Source organism: Podarcis raffonei, chromosome 3 (genome assembly GCF_027172205.1).
Source record: "Podarcis raffonei isolate rPodRaf1 chromosome 3, rPodRaf1.pri, whole genome shotgun sequence".
Lineage (NCBI taxonomy): Eukaryota > Metazoa > Chordata > Lepidosauria > Squamata > Lacertidae > Podarcis > Podarcis raffonei.
In genome coordinates this window covers 92,794,304-92,814,837 of record NC_070604.1, presented here as the reverse complement: position 1 = coordinate 92,814,837, position 20,534 = coordinate 92,794,304, and the positions used below count along the sequence as shown (strand labels likewise).

The 20,534-nt window shown below is 46.2% G+C and overlaps 1 protein-coding gene across 1 annotated transcript in view; it reads right to left on the bottom strand.

The window, feature by feature from the left end:
• The window catches only part of ITPKB (inositol-trisphosphate 3-kinase B), an 85,231-nt gene extending 76,073 nt beyond the window's left edge, over positions 1 to 9,158 (bottom strand). The window contains exons 1-2 of the mRNA XM_053383019.1: positions 8,223 to 9,158; positions 750 to 2,626 (exon numbers count right to left, since the gene is read on the bottom strand). Coding sequence (XP_053238994.1) covers positions 750 to 2,426 — 1,677 coding nt within the window. The 5' untranslated portion in view covers positions 2,427 to 2,626; positions 8,223 to 9,158. The remainder of the gene's footprint in view (positions 1 to 749; positions 2,627 to 8,222) is intronic.
• Between the last annotated feature and the right edge of the window lie 11,376 nt (positions 9,159 to 20,534).

The following is a 20,534-nucleotide window of genomic DNA, read 5'->3' as shown; positions in this document are numbered from 1 at the left end:
AGTAAGATGTGTTGTTTAATATTCTTGAATGTGTAAAGAGAGTGCCAAAGAGAAATGTGTCTCTTGACTCAGCTATGCATAAAGGCTCTATTTAATTAAAAGCTAATACATTTAAATTATTATAGTAACCAGTTAGTAAACATGCCTGTGCAAATTTACAGGAATTTCAAAATAAGAAACTGCATTCAAATCAATCATTTTAATTTGTTCTTTTTCCTTAACAATTCAAACAATTTAAATCACCTTTGTTTAAATCAAACCACTCTGAGTGTATGGTGGTCTCTGTCATACCGCAAGAAGCCCTGGTGCCCATTGCCCTCTGGCACCCCTGGATTTACCCTCAGGATGAGGTGTTACCACCCTGTTCTGGTTCTTTTCCCCCACCAAACTCTGTTTCCATTTTCCAGATTTCCCGCACAACATAATGATGAACACACCTAATGGAAACATCAGTTGTGTGACTCCTTAGAGTGAAGATGCGGGTTATCTCATTTCACTCTTAGCAGAATGAAACTTGATGGAATAAGCCAAACACATGAAATATTAAGGGAAGGCAAAAGTAAAAGTAAAGCGATCATAAGCACCAGAACAGAAACAGATCGAAAAGTGAGTGAACAACTTATTCCTCTTTAAGAGGATTCCCTTCCCAAACGGGCAGAGGAGACGCCCATCACCTGCAGAGGCAAGCTATTGAGAATCCTGCTGGTAATCTCTCTTATTGTCTGACACTTGATTTGCTCAGAACTTACCACTCTTGGTTTATCCAGGGTTTGCAGGAAGGCTGGGCTCTGGTCCAAAGATCTCTCCGGATCGCTGGAGATGTCTTCCTCAGACTCTTCCCAGGATGAGGAAAAGCCAGTGGAAGAGGCTGAGGAGGAAGACAACTTCCTGACAGGCATGTTCTTTCGGGGGCTTCCTCCTGCCTCTTCCTCCTCCTGAGCACCCAGGTCAGTCACTATGACAGCAGGGATGCTGCTTCCTCCGCCTCCTCCTCCGCAGCAACTCTCAGCTTCCATCAGGGGCTTTCCCTGCTCCTGCTGCTCTAGGGCTGCCGAGGTCCCAGGCAGAGGCTGCTGCCCCCCAGGATGCTGCTGCTCTTGCAGCCCAGCTCCGTTAGCTTCAGCCATAATGTCTGGGGAAGGCTCGGGCGCCGGCGGCAGCTTCTTCGCCGAGCACTCCACAACTAGCAAGCAGCCCTCCTCGCCGTCAGTCTTGGCAACACAAGGCGGGTCTCCTGCCGTGAGCGGCTCTCCAAGGGGCTTCTCCGTCGCGTCGGAGCCCTGCCCTCCACGAAAGCCGCTCCTCCCCTGCACGCCTTCGAAGAAATCCGGAGGCTTGGAGGACCCGCTCACCTTGGGCGGCCCCCGGGCACGCCGCGCATCGTCTTCCAGGAGTGGCCTCCCGTTCCCCGTCACCCCTTGACATCTCCTCGCGCTCACCACATCTCTCGAGTCCTGGCATTCAGAGGAGCCGCTTCTCTTCTCCAAGTCCTGCCCCCCACCGGACCCCGGCCTCCTCTCCTCCTGCGTCCTGGAAGCCCCATTCGCCCTGTCCATCGCGCCCCGAGGGTGCGCCTTTGGCGAGGGGTCCCCTTTCTCCCTCTCCTCGGAGACGCGCGCCGGAGGCGACTTGCTCTCCAACTCTTTGGACTCCTGCGCTCCAGTTCTCCTGCCGCCCATCTCCTCCTCCGGGCGCTGAGCTCTGAGAAGTGGCCCGTTCTCCGTCTCCATCGCGCCTTGCGCAACCGGAGAGCCCGTCTCTCTCTTCTCCGCCTCCTGCTCCGGCGTCCTCCCTGTGTTCTCTAGCCGGGCCAGGGGGCTCTCCGGTCCCTCGACGGTCGCCTCCTCCTCCTCCTGCCGCTGCTGCTTCGACCCCGCCTCCGGTGCGCGCCCAAGCACTTGCGCGCCCCGAGCCGGGCTGGGCGAAGGCGACCTCCTCCTCCTGCCCGCGCCGGGACTCTTGAGGAGGAAGGCGCCCGCGGAGCTCTGCGCCTGGATGTGCGCCTCGAAGAGCCCCACTTTCTGAGTCACTTGCACGTTCTGCCGCTGCAGGAGCCGCGCCGTCCTGCGCGCCTCTTCCAAGCCGGGCGAAAGCGAGCGGCCAGGGGGGCTCGCCCAGCTGGGGCTGCTAAGCCGGCGGCGGGGCCCGCGGGGCGCAGGCTCCTCCTCGCCCCCAGCCTGCAGCAGCAGCGGCTCTGCCGGCGGGAACAGGAAAGCTGGGGTGGCGGCAGCAGGAGCGCTGGAGCGCCCGGGCAGCGGGCAGTAGCTGCTGTGCCTCTCGGTTCCCGGGACCAGAGCAGGCAGCACCTGCCTGCGCGTCACGGGCGGCGTCTTGCTCCTGCCGCCTCCGCAGCCGCCCTTCTCCTCGTCTTCCTCGCCGCTCTTCATGACCACTAGGCTGTTGAGCGTATAGCAGGACACGGCCATAGTAAAGGGTCCGCTTCTTCCTCCTCCTCCTCCGCCACCTTCTCCTCCTCCCAGGTCAGCCTCTGCCGAGCAGCCCACGTCCTCTCAGGGCCGGCGGTGGCGGCGGCGGCAGTAGTAGTGGCGGCTGCAGCATCGCCCAGGGAGCAGCCGAAGAAGCGCGGAGGCGGTGTGCTGGCCCCGGCCCGCCGCTCCATAAACAACTGAGGAGAGAGGGAGAGAGAAAAGGGACAGTGAGCGCGGGAAAACCGAGGCGTCTTTAGCCGCGCGCGCTGATTGGCCGCGACGTGCGCGGCTCGGCCAATGGCGGCGAAGCTCCCGGATCATGGGCCGGGCTGGCGGCATGAGGGAGTATCTGCGGCTCAGACTCTCCTCTAAAACTATGGAGAGCGTTTAAATGCCCGCACGGCAAACCAGAACTCAATTTAATGTGCCTTTCCACAGACAGCGGAGATATCAAACGGAACCTTATTTCAAATCCGGCTGGGGGGGAAAACCAAAAACCCTCAGCGGCGAACAACCGACCCATTATTTCCCACCCACCCCCTCTACCGCAATGTTTAGTGCACTGTATTTAACGTAAGGCGGAGAGGGGAAACCCATGAGATACCGTACGTTGGTCAAATCCAGCATTTCATCCAGTAAACTCATTTCATCCATTAAACTGAACCTACGGAGACCATACTAGTCCAAAATCATAGCCCCTCTGATTTCAACGCCATGGCACAGCCTCGGGGATATATAAATAATGGAAAAGAAAAGAGAAAATAAAAGAAAGCACTTATATCGGCTGGATGAGTAACTTTCCCTAAAGTAAGCACAGTCACAGGCATATTGAGAGAAGTGAGATCTGAGGACACATGAGTGCCTCTGGACCAGGCATATTATTATTATTTATTGAATGTATATACCGCTCTATACCCAGGGGTCTCAGGGCAGTTCACAGAATAAAATCAAGATATAAAATCACAATATACATAATAAAAATAAAAACAACAACCCAATAGCCCCACCCTTCCACAGAGCAGGGCAGTCCAGGGAGGATGCTATTGGAAGAGATCAAAAAGATTGGGGCACAGTGTGGAGCCATGGGCAAATCTTATTAGCCCCAGATCTTAACTCTGACATTAACGTTTGGGCAAATAAAAGTCTTAGACTTGCTGGTAGGGCGGAGGGATGGTAATAGCTCTGGCCATTGTTTTGAAGGAAATTATAGGTGAAGATGTATCCAAAAGGGTGGAGGAAGTGAGGTGGTGTGACTAAAAATTGAGTTCTCTCCTCCCCATTTATTTAAAACAAATGGAGGCAAGAGTTGTGGGAGAATGTGCAATGGGCAGCCCTAGATGTAGGCCTGAGAGACTGTGGTGGGGATGCCAAGAGACTCACATATCTAATGGGCTTAATCATGGGCGTAGTCAGGATTTATGTTAGGAGGGCAGGATTTATGGGAGGGGGACAGAACCAAGCTACCTGTAACACAATTGGTCAGTTAAGCATTTTTTATTATTTACTTGATGGGGGGGGCAGCTGCCCATGGCCATGGGGCTAATCATTTGAGGGCCTACTTGAATTGGAAAATTGAGCTGTAAAGACAAAAGGCATGACAAGACTGAGGGAAGGAGAGCTACTGACACGTCTCTACTGACTGCGAGCTATCCTACTTCACACCATTCCTTTATTTTATACCATACTACCTTACACTGTACCTGTGCATACTGTCAGTTGCTATATACCTTGGCATATGCTTTGAATTTGTGGGCAATTTGCTGAAACCTTGGCAGAGTTACTTCATGTATAAACGAGCTACCCAAGGATGCAGTCTTAGGAACTTTTGTGAGAATATGCACCAACTGAATTTACTGGGATTTATTTATGCATAGGGTCACACAATACGCAGTTACTTCCTCCTATACCAGAATTGGTACAGGTGCATATATTATTATGTATGGGTGTACTGTTGTGTTTGTAACTTGTAATGCCACTAAATCTTTGGGCATAGAAACACTTACAGCTTTTAAGCCTTATACACATCTGTGTGGTTTGCTCTAGTCCCGATTCAGCAATGCTAAGTTGTGTGATGCAGACCTTTATTGTGTGCATTTAATTTCTTTTACATTGTGACTACCTCTGTGAATTCAGCTGCCGATTTATTTATTTAACAAAATTTGTACGCTGCTTAACTGTAAATAAAACTTCTAAGAGGCAATTTTATGTGCCTGGCTGCATGAATAAGCATTTGGTTTTCGCATCTGTCTACTTACAAGGTCTCATAAGACACAAATTTTAGATGAGCAGTTACCAAACCATGCTACTATGCACCACTGTACCTAAGCACATTTGTAGTTGCTACATAGCTTTGCTCAGTAGTTTACTATTCTGAATTTGGGAGATGCTGGACAGCATGCTGAAACCTGAGTGAAGTTACTTCATGGAGGGAATCTAGTCTTACACACTTATTCTGAGAATAAACCCCACTGAATTTCATGGGAATCACTCCTTAGTAAATATGCATAGGGTTTGGCTGCAAATGCAGTTACCAGAATCCCATACCAGTGCCACTTGGCCAAATGCCTCTATCCCTACATTAGAGGAAAAGATGTGACTATTATTATTGATGCCTATATATTTCAATAAGCACATGCAATTAAAATATTCTAGGGCAGCGTTGCTGTGTGCACCTATTTTTGTAATGCCTGTTCAAGATAATCTAAAACAGAACAGTTACTCCTTGATGCACTTATAAACTGGGCAAGTGCATATTTGCCCACAAGCTGGGCAAATATAAGCTGAATTATGGTGATAGAAGAATATTTAATCCTATCTCTTTGCATTGTTTTCCCAGTTCCTCACCAATACCTGTATGCTTTGCCACATGGTGCTAATAACAGCTGGAGAAGCAATTTTAATCAGGAAAATTGCACAGGCGAAAGGGCTCACATCCTCTCCCTCATCACTGAGGTCCAGATCGGAACTCCTTTACCCCCCCCCCCGGCTATTAATAGCATTTTTAAAAAATGTAGGCGTTCCTATTCATAGATCTCCTTTGCCTTGTCTAGTTTAGTCCCAAGAGCGACACTTTACATAACTGATTAAGTGGACTCTTCCCCAAAACCCACAATAAATTTGTTCATTTCAAGTGCCACAAAACTCTGGAAATTGCAACAATATTATGATTGTTATTAATGAATTAATTAATTAATTAATTGCATTTCTACACTGCCCTTCATTCAAGGATCACAGGGCGGATAAAAATATAAAGCACAGAAATACACACCATAATAACAAACAAAAACAATACCTCCCTCCCCAGTTTAAAAGGCCATAGATTGTTCAATTAACCAAAGGCCTAGGAGAAGAGGAATGTTTTTGCTTGGCACTTAAACGCATATGTAACGCAGGCACCAGGAAGGCCTATTGAGGAGAGCATACCACAAGTGGTAAGCCACCACAAAAAAGGTCTATTTTTGTGTGGCCACCCTCCAGACCTGTCACAGAGGAAGCACACAAAGAAGGGCCTCATATGATGATAGCAGGGTCCGGATCAGTTCATATGTGAAGAGGTGGCTCTAAACATATCGAAGTCCTGAGCCATTTAAGGATTTGTAGGTCAAAGCCAGCACTTTGAATTGGGCCTGGAAACTAATAGTCAGCCAGTGCAACTGGACCACTTTTGGTGTTACATGCTTAAACCAGAGATTTTCAACTTTTTTGAGTCCACGGCTCCCTTGACCAACTACGTTCTTTCTGCGGCACCCTTGTGGGGCTCAGGAGCCAGATTATGTCACCCCTTGTTTGCAGAGCTGGCGGCCTCTCACCCTTTATCGAATACCCTCCCTTGTGGAGTGTTCACTTAGCCTCCTTTCCTTGGGAGTCCTCTGGGCAGTCGCTGCTGCTGCCCCTGGTCTCTGAGCTGCCCCACCCCAAAGAGAGATGCCTCCTCACACTGCCACACAGGGGCCTAGGACTTGTCTGTCCATTCCCAACAGCAAGGGCTGGGGGACTGGCTGGCTGGGCTGCTTGCTTGCTTACTCTGAGGCCATCTCAGCTCCCGGCAACCAGCACTCCCTGAGGAGCCCCAGAGTCACCAATTTGCCTGTGGAGCTTGTAGCCAGGGCTGCTGCAACCAACAGCTGCACAAGTCTTTGGGAGGCAGAGATGCAAGAAGGCATCAAGGAGGGAAGGAAGGAAAGAGGGAACAGAGGCCAGTGTTGCCCACGGCATCCCTGAACATCATTCAAGGCACTGCCGGATTCCACAGCACCCTGGTTGAAAACCGCTAGCTTAAACCATCTTGCCCCAGTTTTTAACACTCTGTAACTGCAAATCATAATGACATAAGAAGGGCCCTGAAGGATCAGTCAAACGCCCACTTAGTCCAGCATTCTGTTCTCATCATGGCCAGCCAGATGCCAAAGGAAATCTCACAAGCTGGACCTTTCTGCCAGAGCACTCCCCCCACTTGTGATTCCTTGCATTCTAACTCCACCCTCGCAAGGAAGGCAAAGCCCATGTTGTTGCTACAAGATTTCTAAGGTTAAAAGTGGCTTGTTCAAGTCCCCCAAATATCACAACTAAACTAGATATGGACTCCTAAAGCCGAGCGCCACGTTTAGTATTAGCAGCACGGCTTTTGTGAGCACAATTAATTGCTTTACTAAACCCACTGTGCATAGCTACACATATTAGCATGAGTTTGTTCTTAGGATTGTGTAACCCTCTGGACCAAGGCCATGCTTATGTTCCCTGTTTTTTCCCCTTGACATTGCTATGCACATATGCTACCTCTCCCCCTCCCCTTGTCGCCTATGGCTTCTCAGAACACCACAAATGGCATGCCTTGTGGCTCTGCTTTTTTTACATAATGTATGCATATTTGCAATTCTGCTTTTAAGCACTTTTCTTGCAATTCCACATTTCCGAGCAGCTCCATGTAAAACGACACTTGTATAGCAAAACAAAACCCACAGCTGTGGACCTGAATGCACCCCTGTGGGGACTCCCTGTGCATCTGTGTGTTTACATATACCTTACTTTGCAGAATTCTTGTATACACTGTTTTTGTACAAGCAGTACTGCAAATACCTCTGGTGACATGGTTAAGTGCAAGGCACACTTTACTCCAGTGTTGCATCTATGGGGGGAGGCAGGAGTCAACCGTGGCGTACTAACTCTCTGTGCTACCTGAACGGCTCATTAAAATTACAGCTTCCTTTATGGAAACTCTGAGTGCGTCCAAATGCCGAAGGAGAGGAAAGGAGGCGATGTGCATTAAACATGCTGGACGTGGCCATGTGTGTTTATGTGCAGTCTAAACCCCGTGATGGATGCCTTACCGTCACGCTACACAGGGCAAACAAATGTTGGCGATGTCTACCCAAACAAACAAACAAAGGTGAGTAACTGCAGATCAGCATCGCAACGCCCTCCACCCCCATCGCAGATTTAACTCCGTTGGCTGAACCGCCTCTCATCGTAACGGATACAATTCGCTTCTCTGGAAGTCTCCGCATGACTTTTTGGGGTTTTGTACTCCAAGCGGATCTTGCCCGAAAAAGGCAGCTTGTCCCCCAGCCAAAGGAACCTGCAAGGACTCGGAGCCCCATTGCCAGTTGAGCAGAGCGCAGTTCGGCAACCTCTTGAGAAATAGCCATTGTGAAATGTGTGCGCCGTTGCCCGCCCGCGCACCCAGCCTAAAAATCTCTTCTGCTCCTGCAGGGTCTGGAAAGGAGCGATCCCCTCGGCCGAGCTGGGGGGGGGGTGTCGGTATGCACAGAGCGAAATAGGAGAGGTTGGCCTTACCTGTTCCGCAGAGAGGCTGTTGCACCTTTAGTTCACATCTCCTAGCATCAAGGCGCGCAGACTTCCAAACACCCCAGAAATTATTTCCAGCAGTCAGATCGCAGCTTTTTTCGGCGTCCGTTCACTGCCCCTCCTCTCTCTCCCCGCAGCCGAGCTGCAAAAGAGCGAGTGAATGGTTCGGTCGGCAGAATCGAGAACTTTTGTTTTGTTGGCCGATCTGCCGCCGTGCTCAGCGCTCGACTTTTGCAACACCGCCCTTGTCATTGGCTGCTTCTTCAACGTTTGTTGAATGTGCGGGAGAGAGAGAGAGGGAGGGAGGGAGGGAGGGAGAGTAGGGAGGGGAGGGGGTCGGAAAGCAGGAAGGAAGTTGTGAGCCTGTCTGGGGTTGAACTCAGCGGAACAAGTTTCTTTTCATTTTTTTCTCTCTCTCTGGTGCTTGGCAGGACCGATGGAGGGAAACACTTAAAAAAAAAAGTTTCCATTGTTAACTAGCTCAGAACAAAATCTGCTCCAGCCGTTGTGGGTTAAAGATACAGCATCCGTTTTTCCACCCCTCGCTCGCTCTTACTATGTATAACTTGCTGCAGCTATTTAAAAACCTTTTCAGCTCCTTTGGGCAGAACGAGATCCCAAGCTGGGGCTGCTGCAGCTTTGCAGCCGGGGTCTCCATTCAAAGCCACCCGCCAGGCAATAATAATGCAATGTGCCCACGTAGGAGCGTGCATGCATGCAGGAACAGCAGTTGCTTCCCCCCACCAAACCCTCCCTGGAGCCCGTTTCCTTTTTCAGTCCTAATTTCGTGCAGGGAGGTGCGGCCTTGACTTTGCTCACTGAAAAGGGGAAACGGTCCTTTGGGAATGTGCTCTGGCAAGATTAACCCAAGTCTTGAGGCCTGAAGCATATTTTTATACACAGGACCAGACCAAGCATAAGAAGAGTCCTGCTGCATCTGGCCAAGGGCCCATCTAGTCCAGCATCCTGACTGGGAGTGGCTGCCAAGACCATATAAAACCAGTCCTGAAAGACCTACATTGGCTCCCAGCAGGTTTCCAAGCACAATTCAAAGTGTTGGTGCTGACCTTTAAAGCCCTAAATGGCCTTGGCCCTATATACGTAAAGGAGCGTCTCCACCCCCATCGTTCAGCCCAGACACTGAAGTCCAGCTCCGAGGGCCTTCTACCAGTTCCCTCACTTCGAAAAGTGAGGTTACAGGGAACCAAGCAGAGGGTCTTGTCAGTAGTGGCACCCACCCTGTGGAACACCCTCCCATCAGATGTCAAGGAAATAAACAACTATCTGACTTTTAGAAGACACCTGTAAGCTGCCCTGTTTAGGGAATTTTTTAATGTTTGATGTTTTATCGTGTTTTTAATATTCTGTTGGAAGCTCCCCCGAATGGCTGGGGAAATCCAGGCAGATGGGCAGGGTATAAATAATAAATTATTATTATTATTATTATTATTATTATTATTATTACTATTACTATTACTATTACTACTATTATTATTATTATTCTCACCATGGTCAGCCCAAAACCAGGACCTGAGCACAACAGCACTCTCCGCACCTGCGATTCCCAGAGACACTGGTATTCAAAAGCATACTGCCTCCAAAAGTGTAGGTACAGCATAGCCATATTGAGTAGTTGCCACAGATAGCCTTATCTTCCATTAATTTGCCTAACGCTCTTTTAGAGTCATTCAAGTTAGTGACCATCTTGACTTCTTGTGGCAGCAAACTCTCTAGTTTAACTATGCACTGTGAGAAGCAGCCATGTGCACAGGTGTTGCCAAAGGGAGAGCCAGGGGTGCAAATATCCCATCAAGTCTAGTTGCTTCTTAAACCCCCACCCCAGCCGCCCATTGCTGGACCCTCACAGTGACATGAAGAAAATAAGGTTTTCACCAACACATGATCATTGAATTAATAACGGGAGATTGAAATAAGGCTGCAATCATAAGCACACCTAAAAATCAACTCTGTCACAACCAAGACTCTTTTTTTCAGCCGGAACTTGCCGGAACTCAGTTCCAGCACCACTCAGGTGGGTTTCGGCACCTCTTAGGTAGGCGCCATTGCCATTCTAAGAGAATGAGGGAGGTGTTCATGGTGAGTTCCAGCATCTCTTTTTCTAGAATTAATAGCACTGGTCACAACCAATAGGATGTACAGTACTTCTAAGGAAATATTTTCAGGATGGGAACATCAATGTATGTTCTCATTCAGAAATCTAACATGTAAGATATGTTGTCCTGGTCTCCCTACATTGCTTTTTCTGGTGCTACAACTGCCTTTGAGTAACGCCTCTACAGTACTTTGCTGCTACAGGAGAAATGTGAGTCAGACCATCTACCTTTTGGCTCCTCTTTTCCTGGAACCGTGCCCTCTAAGTTCTGTTACCTGTGTTTGCTTGTTTCCTCTTCCCTCCTCATACCTTTTCCCTTTTGTATTGTGTCTTTTAGATTGTAAGTCTTAGGTCAGTGTAATTTTTAAATTTTTGTACAATAGAGTATGGAAGTTGTCTTGCTTTTGAGCACAGCTGAAGGATGCCAAATAACATGCTTTAGTTATTAATACAAACTTATTCGGTTGTATCTCGCAGCCCTACAGACATTTGACTCTTCTGCATTATTCCTGTCTATTCATTTTAAAGTTATCCTTTTTTAAAAGGATGCAAATAGGAAGCATATCAAATTATGCTATTGACAACATGGGCATAGCCAAGGGGGGCAGCTGCCCCCCCGCAGTCCAGTAAAACAATAGAAATACTTAAGTAACCGCCCAATTACATCGGTTCTGCCCCCCAACAAAAGCCTGCTCCCCCAAAAAGTCCTCCCTCCACCAAAAAATAATAATCCTGGCTACACCCATGATTAACAACTAGATGTATACAATTTATTATGGGGACTCCATTTCTATTGTCTGCACTGGATACCAAAATATCTTGAGATTACTCTACTTAGTCTGCAATCCTAAACACCCTTACCTGGAAGCGAGTCCCACAGGATATGCATAAGATTCTGTTGTTGTTTGGTAAAATTTCTGCTGAAATTTTGTCTTCATTCAGGATCAACTCATTTGTTGTCACCGATCTGAAAGACTATAAGCAGTCTGAGGTCTCAGGGTCATGCGTTTGATAAAGAGGGCTGCAGCCTATGAAAGCTAATTCCCCAAAATATGAATTGCTACATCACATTGTTGTTGCTATGTCTATCTAACATGACTTTTCTTCTGAAATATGATGCACTACTGATACCAAGCCACTGTTTGGGGACCAGTAATTTCAGAATTGCTTTGAGCCCATAGTACATTGTGGTTTTATTTTTATTTATTGAATTTCTATACCACCCTTTATCTGAGGATCACAGGTTGGTTTATAATATAGTTTAACGGAAACACTTAAATAATGCCCTTCAACTCAAAGTTTCCAACGTAATTTACATTTACAATAGGCCATAAAATGCTGTAAAACAGCTTGCAGCCGTAAAAGACAGCGCTCAAGAATCACAGCAGTCACAATCATAACACTCTTTTTTTAAAAAAAACAGAATTTATAAATGACAGCATGAAAAAATAAATATGTTGTACAGAAACACAAAGCTCAAAGGAATCAACATCCTCCCAATTCCTCTTAATCTTGTCTTCAGTGCAGACTCCAAGATGGATGGCTGAAATTATAGCAAATTAGGTTTCTTTTGCTTCCGTTGGGCAGATGTAGGTACTGCATAGAGGGGGGAAAGTAATGTAGGAGACTGGGTAAGAAGGAGGGTACAAGGAGAATAAGCATTAGGACAAGGAAGGAATAAAGTGGGGGTGAGGTTTCTTACTCATTTTATTTTTATACTAGAAGAACTAGTGTGAGTAGTTACAGCGTCCAGTTAAGACACGATAGAACATGGTTCAGGTCCTCAATTCAGCCATAGAGTTGTCCTCATTCCAGTCCCCATCCCTTAATCTATAATTTACCTCACGAAACAGCTGTGAAGATAGCAGAGGCAGGGGAGAACCTTGTGTGCTTTAAACTCATTGGAGGAAGGCTGTGTTAAAAATATAAAAATAAACATATAGGTTTCTTAATTGCATCCTGTTGCTTTGTTCCCATTTTTGGTTCCTCTCCTTTTTCGTGTGCCCTTTGATCGGCGGAGCCCTTAACAGTACATAACCTAAAGACAGCACATTATACTGGAAACATGAAAACAGGAAGTGCAAATCACTCACACTTGCTCCGTCACTGCTTTTTTGTAACATCCAAAGCTGTTGTCCCACACCCATGGAACAAAGTCTGCGCTCAAGCATTTTGAAGAATAACTGTGAGAGCTTCTTGTTTAGGCTTGGCTGGGGTCAAGTACATAGCATTTTTCTACTTTAATTACTGCTTTGTCTATTTTAAAGGTTATTGGCTGGCTGGCAAGGGTACTTGCCTAAATTACTACGGTCTTGGGGAATGTGGTATGTTTTACCTAAATGTCAGCAATTAAGGGACCTGTCACATTAACGCAGCACATCTGATCTCTGCATTGCCAAGTTCAAACCTACAGTAATGTATTGCTCCTTGACATGGCTGACATTTTCCTAGTGATATGAGGCCACAGCGAAAGAAATGGTCACTGCTATTAGGGATGGAAGAATGTGTCAATTTCGGTTTCTCTTAGAGTCTCATTCTTCCAATCTTACATTCAGTTCTCCAATTTCTGCAGCAATTGGCATTTAAAAAAAAAATTCCAAGGAAGCTTTTTTTGTGTTGTTTTCACTAAGATGTGTGTGTGTGTTTTGTGCAAATTTCTCATGAATAAATGCCTTAACTATGTATATTGTCTAGCTGAATAACTGCTTTGCAAAATTCAGAAAAGAGTAAATTTCAAAAGATAGTTGTGTTCCACTTTGTGTTCTGGTTCAGAAGTGCAAATTAGGGTGTTTCTCGTTAAAATGCAGACAAAATCCATCGTTAAAATCCATCCCAACCTGCCATTCCTTTGTAAAGATGTTGTGTACCTCCATTGCAGGGTGTCAGAGCAACCAAGCAGGAGCACAGACAACTGCCAAGCAGACTTTCCTTGGCGCGCTTTGAGCTACCCATCACATTCTTGTATTATACCTGTTCCCTACTGAAATATACTCGGAGTCGAGTGTGGATTTCATGCTCTTTATTCAGCTCATCGTAGTGAGGAACGCAAGTCCCCCCAAAATGTCTGCTTCATATACATTATTTACACAATGGGCCCCACGTGATTGGCTAATTCCAGGATTCTCCTGTAGGCCAATCAGGTTGCGGATTAACTTCCACCTGGAGTTGGATTGGGTGGCTCCTGTGGACCAATCAGACTGCTGCATTCTGGATCCTATTCAACTCAGTACATAACACCTACCCTGCCTGAACTATATAGGGAGGATGAGCTACCAATGATTGCAAATAAAACAAATTGTTTTCCTGCATTTAAATCCCACCTTTCTTTCATCATGGAACCAAAGGTAGAGTACATCTGGCTCACATGCAATCCAAGCACTGACTGCTCAAACCCAGACATACATAGTTTCAGCACGGTGTTATTCTTATGTGTCCCAGGACTAACTTTCAACTTCAAGTAGTCCTAATATTACATAAAAGCACACATTCACTGGTTTAACAGCATGGTTCTAAGCACAATCACTCAGATGCCTCACTGTTTTCTGTGGGGCCTGCTCCCACAAAAGTATACGTAGGATTGCAGCAAAAGATGTTATGACAGAATCCAGGGCTGAATAACAATACACCTTAATTTATCACATTGCTATTTCATCTGTGGTTTTCTACATGTGTCTAAAATAACCTGTCACTGCTTGCACATCCCTCTGCTCCTCAAACTGACACTCCAGCGCTTCTTTCTACATGACTAGAATTGTTCCACGTTTGAACATGCAAGTTTGCTGCCAGGGCATCTAATCTGTCCCTTAGCTTGAACTTTCTGTCGTTTGGCAACAGTTTAATCAGATGGTGAGAAAGCCTATCTGTGCCAATCGATAAAAGAAGGGAGTAGTAGCAAACAAAGTGAAAAACTGTGCACATGTTGCCACGCCCACAGTTCAGACTTGCCTGGTTTGCAAACAAGTGCAGAGGCTGCCATGTGAGAATCCCCATGATGGAAGGAAGACAGGCACAGGTCAGTTCCTGGATGTAACCTTCCACCCTCCTGCAAGAGACTTTTGCACACCTGATCCAGAAGACCTAGGTATGGAAGCCTATTTCAGCATGTGGATTGCATGTAATGAATCAGTATTTTTCATTCATCATTACTAATGGCTGCGATCATAGACTCATTAATATGTCCAGTTGCTCTCAACAGTACAGTGGTACCTCGGGTTAAGTACTTAATTCGTTCTGGAGGTCCATTCTTAACCTGAAACTGTTCTTAACTTGAAGCACCACTTTAGCTAATGGGGCTTCCTGCTGCTGCCGCGCTGCCAGAGCACGATTTCTGTTCTCATCCTGAAGCAAAGTTCTTAACCCGAGGTACTATTTCTGGGTTAGCGGAGTCTGTAACCTGAAGCGTCTGTAACCTGAAGCATCTGTAACCCGAGGTACCACTGTACCTGCTTTTTAAGTTGTGATTTACGGTAAACATGGCTGTTAAGTTGCACTGAAATCAGCAGGTCTTAAAAAGTGCTTGACTTTGACTGGATTGTGCATTTATGAATATGACTGGTGCAAAGATATGCCCTGGCTTCCCTTCCTTACTAGGAACAGAAAGAATGAAATAACAGTAAGGAAGCTTCCATATGGGATCTTCATATCACAAAGGAGTAATTCTGTGCACATGATTGGCAAGTTAGCATTCACACATTCTTGGCCTGTCCCCTGGCACGAATATTTGTTGCTATTCCATCATTTGCAGTCCACACCAACATGCAGCGTGTACAGATATTTCTGTACCTGTGTGTGCATGCATCTTTTAAGAAAAATGTCACCAGAGCAAATGTAACCCAATCTTAGTTACTATGCTTCACAATGGGCAAAATGAAGGTATGTACATTTGATGTGGGAGGGAACAATATCAGTTTCTATTGGGTTTTTAAAGAAATGAATTACAAGCTCTTGCAAAAGCATCATATTTAGCCATATCAATCAGCTCTTTTATTTGGTGGTAGTGGGTGGCAATATCCCAGCAAATTACTAATGTCCAATAGGTCCCCATAGCCATTAACAACACGACCACAACCTCCACCCCAAATGCAGCAGCAACAAAATTCCAAAATTATGATAGAGGTATTGTGCAATACCTCTGCGTTATAATTTTTTTAAAGTTTGATGTATACATTGTGATTACAATCTCTGAGATTATCCCCCACATTTAGTGTGTGGAGATTTTGAGAGAATAGCTGCCTCATACTTGGTTACTGAAATTTTGATGTGTCTTCAGCACGTGACAATTGGTGTAAATAGTCTTTAATTTAATGTGGGGGTACCAAACTGCGGGAGGCAGTGGAAGACAGGAGTGCCTGGCATGCTCTGGTCCATGGAGTCACGAAGAGTCGGACACGACTAAACGACTAAACAACAACAACAACAACTAGAAACAAATGGGCAAGTTTCTGCTCAGGTGGGGAGCAAACAGAAGTAGGGGTGAGGCAATGGAAATCACCCACCAAAACATCTCCACATGCAATAATCATAATCTTAAACATAATATTTATAGTAAGGACCCCTGACCATTAGGTCCAGTCTTGACTGACTCTGGGGTTGCGGTGCTCATCTCGCTTTATTGGCCGAGGGAGCTGGCGTACAGCTTCCAGGTCATGTGGCCAGCATGACTAAGCCGCTTCTGGTGAACCAGAGCAGCACACAGAAACGCCGTTTACCTTCCCGCCGGAGCCGTACCTATTTATCTACTTGCACTTTGACGTGCTTTCGAACTGCTAGGTTGGCAGGAGCAGGGAGCAAGCAACGGGAGCTCACCCCGTCACAGGGATTTGAACCACCAACCTTCTGATCGGCAAGTCCTAGGCTCTGTGGTTTAACACACAGCGCCACCCGCGTCCCAATATTTACAGTACCTATGCTTTATTCTAAGTTCCAGCATGTTCTCACTCCTGTCTCAGTGACATCTACGCTGGCTTGGGCATGCCCACATAATGGAAGCTGGCAGGATCCCCAAGGAAGCGCTCTACAGTGGGTTGCCTACTGGCACCAGGCCAATTGGCAGATCAAGTCTGTGTCACAAAGATGTCTGCAAACATGACATGAAGCCTGGGAACATCAACCCTGCTGTGTGGGAATCCCTTGCAGATGATCACAATGCCTGAAGCACGCAGTCAAGCTGTGTATCCACAGCAGTGACCAGAGGAGGAATGATTGCTGCAAGGAGAGCAGAGAGAAGAAATGCCATGGTGCATCTGCAGCTGCACAACTGGACGCCTTCATCTGCCCCAGCTGCAACAAAACATGTCTCTCCTGCATCAGTTTCTACAGCCACAGCAGGTGCTGCAACTGTCCAACAGCTTGACCTCGCCCCCAAAGGCACACTGCTTCATTGTCTCACAAGACAGATGGATGCCAACCCAGGGTGGGTTACAACATCAAAACACAGTATTATTAAATCACAGAAATAAAATGGGTCCTAAAAATATGCAGCTCATCTCAAATGCCAAGTACAGTGTTACCTCAGGTTAAGTACGGAGGTCCGTTCTTAACCTGAAACTGTTCTTAACCTGAAGCACCACTTTAGCTAATGGGGCCTCCCGCTGCCGCTGTTCCGCCAAAGCACGATTTCTGTTCTCATCCTGAAGCAAAGTTCTTAACCCGAGGTACTATTTCTGGGTTAGCGGAGTCTGTAACCTGAAGCGTATGTAACCTGAAGCATATGAAACCCGAGGTACCACTGTAAAGAGGTGCATCTTCAGCATTCACCAGAAGCTGTATAATGAAGCTGCCAGACTCTGTGAGGAGAGTTCCACATGACAAATGGTGTATAGTGTTACCTTGGTTCTCGAATGCCTTGGTACTCGTACGTTTTGGCTTCCAAACTTTGAAAACCCAGAAGTAAGTGCTGTGGTTTTCAAACATTTTTTGGAAGCCAAACATCCGATGCAGCTTCCACAGCTTCCGCTTGAGTGCAGGAAGCTCCTGCAGCCATCAGAAGCCACGCCTTGGTTTTCAAACGGTTCTGTTGACTCCCAGAACGGATTAAGTTCAACAACCAAGGTACCACTGTACCAGGAAAATGCATTAACAAGCTTCCACACCAGTGATGGTGTTGATAGGTTGTTTTAACTAATCAGATTTTCCGCAGGAAGGAGAAATTCAGATTAAATGTTGAAAAAGTATAGGCTGGCATTTTGATGAGAAGAATGTTTTGTGTACCCAGCCCCAAACTTGCATGCACAATCTGCACTGATTCCACAGGAAACTCCCAGCTGGAAGCACTCTCTGAATGGGAGAGTGCAGTGTGTTTCTCAAAGGCACAAGTGAAATCAGTTGGGGACTTAAGCTTAGCATTGGGACATACTACACTATTACCCAACTGATTTTAGGAAGAGGAAGAGGCAACAAGTCTTCAAATTCACTATTAAGAATGGCTGGAAAGATTCCCCTTGTAACCTGGCGCACTTATTCCATTAGACTATAATTACATAACCATAATTGGACAGCTTTGTGTTTGCTTTAAATCATTTTTATTATAGCAGTAAAAGTTCTTTTGTTTTCTGAAATGTGACATAGAAGGTAATTTTCTTTTTCTCCCTGTATTCTCTGCACTATTTTTTCTTGGTTTCTGTTTTCGTAACCCATAATAGATGTACATTTTGTGACATTGTTGAGATAATCCACAGCACCTTTATAGGGATGAGATGAGCAGGAAGTTACAGTATATGCTGTAAAAGTTTCCACTCCATGCTGCGTGGCTTAAACTTTAGAAAAATAGGGAGGTATTCTGGGCTTTGGGAGGAACCACTTTATAATTTTAGAACCGAAAAGGGGAAGGTGGAAATGTCATACGCCTCAGAACCCAAACCTCAGGGCATGTGCACTAAAGATTTAATAGAATGCTTAGAACATGGAATAACTTTATCTCAAGCTTCTAATTTGTTGAAAGGACAGCTTTGAAAATGTGCAGCAGATGTTAATAAATTGATAGGTTGGAGTTATCATTAATCTTGAAAACTAAAGCAACAGAGTTATGAAAAGAGCCTTAAATGAGGTTGCTGGACAACAGTTTATTTATGATCTGTATACAGTACAGTGCTTCTTATTGCCATGCAACATATTACAAAAGCCAGCGGGCCTCTCTTCTGAAATTATTACTGTGTGCATTGCAGTTTTCATGGCAAGGCACCAGCCCTTAAATGTCAAGCGATGGTTCTGAGTGATTATGTCTTTAGAGAAAGCTCAGGGCCTCTCTATGAAGCACTAAAGGAGGGGAAACCAAATGGAAGTTACATACCAACCCCAGCCAGCATAACCAATGTTCAAGGATGCTAGGGGTTGTAGTCCAACAATATCTGTAGGGCCACAGGTCCCTCACCTCCTGCACTAGAAAAAAAATATATTGGCAACAGAGAATCTGCTTTACACACACAAAAGTAGGGTTGCCATATTGCCTATTGCCCAAAAATCAACACCTCCGATATGGGCTGCCATATGACCAGGTTTTCCTGGACATTTTAGCCACTTTTCGAAAATTCCACCCAGAGGCCATTCTTGACGGACGAATCCTGGCTATGTCCAGGAAATTCCAGATGTATGGCAGCCCTACGGAAAAGGTTCCCAGGTTCAATCCCCAGCAACTCCAGGTAGAGGTGGGAAGGATTCCTGCCTGAAACTCTGCAGAGAAGCTGTAAGTTAGATGAGTCCCACGATACTGAGGTACATGAGGCCCAGGATCTGACTAAATATACAGCAGCTTCCTATGTGACTAAAGGTAAAGGGTAAAGGGACCCCTGACCATTAGGTTCAGTCGTGGCCGACTCTGGGGTTGCGGCGCTCATCTCGCTTTACTGGCCAAGGGAGCAGGTGTTTGTCTGCAAACAGCTTCCGGGTCATATGGCGAGCATGACTAAGCCGCTTCTGGCGAACCAGAGCAGCGCACGGAAACGCCGTTTACCTTCTCGCCGGAGTGGTACCTATTTATCTACTTGCACTTTGACGTGCTTTCGAACTGCTAGGTTGGCAGGAGCAGGGACTGAGAAACGGGAGCTCACCCTGGCGCGGGGATTCGAACCGCCGACCTTCTGATCGGCAAGCCCTAGGCTCAGTGGTTTAACCCACAGCACCAGTTTACAACTAATATGCTCCCATCGATGTTTAGAGGCCAAAATGGGACAAGACAATTGGAGGTCTGTGACGGGATTTCCCATAGGTTTTCATTGCAGCGGCTACAAGGGTCGCAGTCTGGACTGGTGTCACTGTGCAAAGTGAGAAAGGCTTGAGTCCGTCCCCCCCTTGTCTTTTTTCCTTATAAAAATCCCCTCCCAAAGCTGCTGTTTGCCAAGCTGAGCAAAACATACTGGCACTCCCCCTGCCATCCAGTGCTGCTGCTGCAATTTGAACCAGGGAGGGGTGCTTTTTGACTGTTTAAAAAATAAAACTGGTTGGCTTACAGTTGTTGTTGTTTTATTATTAAAAAAGATTAGCAGAGTAAAAACAGCTTGGAAGCTGGAGCTAACCTACTACCCATCGGCTATCTCGTTCACACATCGCTAGCACTGCTATAAAGTTATAATAAAATACACTGGAGTCCCATTGCTGAAGAAACAAATGTTCTGCATTGTGACAGGTAGTGTCATGGCTGCCTCATTCAGAAGGAGGGTCAAGAGAGGAAAAGAGAGAGAGCAGAAGGCAAGGGAAGAGCTTAGGTGTTTAGTGGGAAACCACAAAGTCTATTTTCCCAATGTCTCAACTCTGCCCTCTGCTGATTGGAGGCATGCAAGGCCGCTTATACCCAACATTTTTGGCTGTGAAAAAAAGGAGGATCTTTGATCATCTTGTTTGGTTTATCAGCAGAAGCTGCTCAGCATGAATCACATGAATATGTTAGCAACCTCCACCATCATTCCAATTGCTGGGCAGCTTAGACCTGGATTAAAGTTAGCATGTATGGTGACATCATTTTTAAAGAGACGGTCTTGAGATTTTTTAGAGATGATCTAATAACAAAGAGCTATTAGACCATTGTGAAGGTAGCCTGTGGGGCGTGGAATTAGCAAGGAGTGCCTGTTTTGCCCTATATGTAGGGCCTTTGAAGAACAGTATATTGTTAATTCAAGATTTTAGGTTAAACAGAGTTGCAAATTTGGATCTGGCAAAAAGGAAGTGTAAAATGAGTGCAGTATGGGCTTTAAAAT